We start from the raw sequence: 4,426 nt of genomic DNA on the forward strand, positions 1-4,426 counted from the left end.
ATATATAGAAGGAAGCTTTTTGTTCTTTTAATTTTGAGATTAAAGTGTCAATTTTATTGATAGAAAAAAGTGTCAGTGTATTTCACTGAAAAAAGTTGCAATGTTGAATAAAATAAAATTTAAAAAGTCATTTACGATTTAAACTATAGTAAGAGAACCTGTACTCTATTCTTTCATTTGTTATTATTATTGTATCTGACGGTAATGGCTGCACTTTTAATGGGTTTCATGACAAAATAACATGCAGTATTTTAGTTGAAGCAGTCCAGATGCAGTCCATCACTCCCACTGCGACAGAATTTACAGAGCGTATTCCAACCCTTCACAATAAACGTCTCCAACATGTACACACTGACTATTGACTTCTACATAAACTGTCATGTTTTGCAGTTTTAGGCATTACTACACAGGATCAATGAGCAAAAACAATTTGGTAGTAGTTAAGGAAATTGTCCCAATAAATTAAGACTACTCTGGGTGTGAGCTTCTCTTTTTACTGAGCGGGACTTCATCCAGAACTCACCTCACTTCTCTGAAAGAAGATTAACTTTTGTTTTTTGCGAGTCAAAAAAGGTATACACTTCTCAAAACACATCACATGTTTTTGTTGATTTTCCAGAGTTATTTATTTCTTATTGTTGTAGTAATTAACCCTTTTCAATTTGACTGTCTGAAAGTCTGGTGCAAATCAGTTGTCATTAATACATTTAATATATATTACAGTTACCACATATTGCAGTGCAGTCCAGGGCTGAACATTTTCCTTTCTTAATCTGTAAGGATTTTTTTATCACTCTTGTAATTGTCATTGTGGTAAAAAAGGAATATTAAGTTGTTTCTTATATCTTAGATGAGGCGCTTCCATTGTTAAAATGTATTCAATAGGATTTTGTAATGTACATGTTAGCCCACCAACACAACATCACCACTTGAAGAAGAACATTAGAAAGCTGTTCCTAAAAACACCTGAACAGACAGAATTTGTTTTAAACCAGTCAGCAGGGATGACGCAGTACTATTGTTGTTCAAAGCAAGTCCAATCTAGCTAATATCAGTACCAACTAACGAGTTACTGCTGCTATCAGGAGCATATCAACCCAGTGACACACAAAACTAAGAGCCCAAACTCCTTTTAACAGATGTGTGTAATGTAATGGCTTTGGAAAATTAAGAAAGGGTCACATTGTTGTGTAAAAAATTACTTCAGAGGTGGCAGTTATTTAGTTTGATGTTATTTTTTATTTTAACCTTTTATTCTCATTGCCATATTATTGTTGAATTATTTTGATTCATGAAAAAAAGTGCTTTGAGATTAAAGAGAGAAACAGTTGAAGTCCACTCGTGCTTTGTGCTGCAGTGGCTAAATAAAGGTGTAAACTGCAGTACTTATAATTTCAGCTAAAAGCTTTGTAGTTGTTGGGTGTTTTATTGCACTTCAGACTTTAGATATCAAATTAAAGATGAAAGTGTACAAAGCAATTCTGCTTTGTGACTAGAAATCTTAAAAGTAATGTATACATAAAAATTCTTATAACTTAGATAGGTTAAAATAACATATCATTGGGCCCAAAAAGTAGCTTTACCCCAGGGACTCATGCCTTTCTAAACACTGCCTGGTCATAGCACATGGACAGGCAATGGTCACAGCAGAGTGCGCTATTGGTGACGTCCAGCTTCCATAGTGTAGGAAGTGCCCTTAGGCACCAGTCTGACATGGAAAGTGTCAATAGATCAATAGATTTCTCATTAAATGTAATGACTTTTTAGTCATCAAAAATGTTTGGCACCTGTAGGAATCTTTACAACTGTAAAGTTATTGAAAAAAATTGCAGTTTTTTTGTCTTTTCTGACCAAAAAACAGACATTTAAGGTAGAGATTTGCATCTTTAATTTGATTGATCATTGTAGTTTGTAGTATTTTATCTGTCTTATCTGGATGTGCTTAGCTGCAGACCTCAAATAAACTTATAAAACATCTAATGTCAGTTGTTTGGTTGTAAAATGGAACAGTAGAAAAAAAAACTGAGCAAACAAACATTACTGCCAATGAAATGGGTGTATGTGTGTGAGTGGGGGTGAGAGGGGAGATGAGGGACACACTATAGATCACATATTTTACAATATGAACCATCAACAGTAATCATCTGTTTAAGATTTATTAGCATGTTTCATCTTGTATAAAGTTTTTTGTCATAGTGTGTGTATATAAATTTGTTCTATTTGTTTAAAAATATAAATACATGGAAATTAATTCTTTTTTACAGTATTTTGCAATATGTGAATATAATTTCTTCAAGAGCAAAAAAACACATAAACCAGTTTGCCCAAATAGGTTGTTAGCCAGTTTATTATTTCAACAATTGAACCTCCAGTTATACAGTTTGCTCCTTTTCTAAAATCAACTAGAAAATTAAACATTTTTAACACAAGGGAAAACATATTTCTGTTATAAGTTAATTGAATCAGGCAAAGTCAATGAGAACAAGAATTATAAGTAAAGACCTGTCTTTCATAGAAACTTTATAATGTTTAAGTAAATGAAGTTATCAGTTGTTATTAGAGAAAACACAAAACAAGCATTGTTACTGCAAGGGAGCAGAAATTAAATGCAAATGAGAAGTAACAAGAATTTAACAAAAAAGGTTTAGAAACCTGTCCATCATTTTGATGGGCAGGAAAAAATGTAGCCCAGCCTCTGGTGTAATTAAAGACCAAGCATTCTTTAAAGTAATGTATATTGCCCGCCACTTTTCAGGTAGGAGTCTGAAACTAAGATCATTTTATGATGAGAAGCGATAGAGTTACAGCCGTTTTGGTCAAACCTTGTAAATGACCTTGTGCAATCTCATGTGTTATTGTTTGATCCTGCAAGATGTGTTAGAGTCCAGATTATGTGTTCTTAATGACATTCAGCTACTAGCACCAAGTCTTAGCTAAATATCTTTTAAATTTATCGAGTTGCAGCCATTTTTGTGTTGACCAAGGTTGCTTAGGTGTGGTAGCTATCTTGAAAATGGTTGACTCAAACAATTAATCAGTTATAGATGTACAGCATATGCAATGATTAGAAATTTTATGATAATTCATCTAGTGGTTCAGAAAATATTTTGCTAATGATACAGACAAATGAACAAAGACACAGACACAGGGAATTACAAGATGATTAGATCCGATTTTTAAGGTTTGTACATATTCATCTATTTGCAAATTCAGTTTTTGGTCACTGCTAGTGTTTTAAAAACAAGTTAGTGTTTCGCGTGGATGGGAAAAGAGAGTGTTTTTGACTTGCCATACCACTTTAGATACATCAGAATGAACTGCAGAGGTCACTGCTATTCTTGCAACAACTGTGAGAATTAGAAAATGAATTTTTTTTTCTGCAGAATAATGAAAACATTCTCTGTTGAGAGAAAATGGAAAACAAGTGTAATTAGGTCAACAGTTAATGCTATCAGAAAAGATGCACAGTGAACTCTTTAAATGAAGGGAGATCACCCATGATAGCGAATGCTTTTGGACTGTTAAAGTTGGGAAATTATTCTAGGAGGTAAATGCCACTTGTATTAGAGGCAGCTGCGGAAGTTTTGTTGTATTTTGCATTTTAATATGAACTGAGACTTTAACTACTAATTTTATTATATGAACATAAGCACATTACTCCCTGCTTACACATAAGATAAAGTAACTATTTGAAATGCTTTTTTTGTTTTCTGATTGCAGATATCTTAAAAAGGTAGGATGAAAATAAAGATTTGTTAACAGAAGCTATATGTGCCTTTCTTAAATCAGATTTAGATTTGGCTCTGTCACTTGTACATAAAGAACATGCCTATGTTTTTTAGAACTACATGACTTCAAAAGAAACGTTTGTAGATGGTATCACAGTTCAGAAAATACTTCTGTTGCAGCCTCAAAGAAAACCTTCTGTGAGAGGAATACTCAAACATGTTGGATCCACTGAAGAGAAACGTAGAACCTGCAGAACAGAGACTTGAGGTTAGGTTCTGTAAAAATAATATTTTGGAACAATAACAATCGCTGCCATAAAAAAGACTACATGAAATAACAAGTGCCATGTATCATCAGTAATATTACAGATCCATAAAAACAAGTTAGCTTACATTACTAGCATAGTTTTGTCAAGCAGATAGCCTTTCCTGTAAGTCAATTTATATATGGCATATTTTGGTTTAAATTTTCCAGAGGAATATATACATATATATATATATATATATATATATATATATATATATATTGGTATATGCCACATCATCACATCAGCCAAATCATCAACAAGACTGGCTACGGATACCGACTCAAGAATGGGGCCACCATCAGTCACCTCCTCTACATGGATGACATCAAGCTGTATGCCAAGAGTGAGCGAGACATCGACTCACTGATCCACACCACCAGGATCTACAGC

General features: G+C 33.4%; 1 protein-coding gene across 1 annotated transcript in view; it reads right to left on the reverse strand.

Moving 5' to 3' along the window:
• Positions 1-2,329: 2,329 nt before the first annotated feature.
• The window catches only part of LOC108247969 (collagenase 3), an 11,457-nt gene continuing 9,360 nt past the window's right edge, over positions 2,330-4,426 (reverse strand). The window contains exon 10 of the mRNA XM_017436408.3: positions 2,330-3,976. Within this exon, the coding sequence (XP_017291897.1) occupies positions 3,855-3,976 (122 nt within the window). The 3' untranslated portion in view covers positions 2,330-3,854. The remainder of the gene's footprint in view (positions 3,977-4,426) is intronic.

Source organism: Kryptolebias marmoratus, linkage group LG13 (assembly GCF_001649575.2).
Source record: "Kryptolebias marmoratus isolate JLee-2015 linkage group LG13, ASM164957v2, whole genome shotgun sequence".
In the NCBI taxonomy this organism is placed as follows: Eukaryota; Metazoa; Chordata; class Actinopteri; order Cyprinodontiformes; family Rivulidae; genus Kryptolebias; species Kryptolebias marmoratus.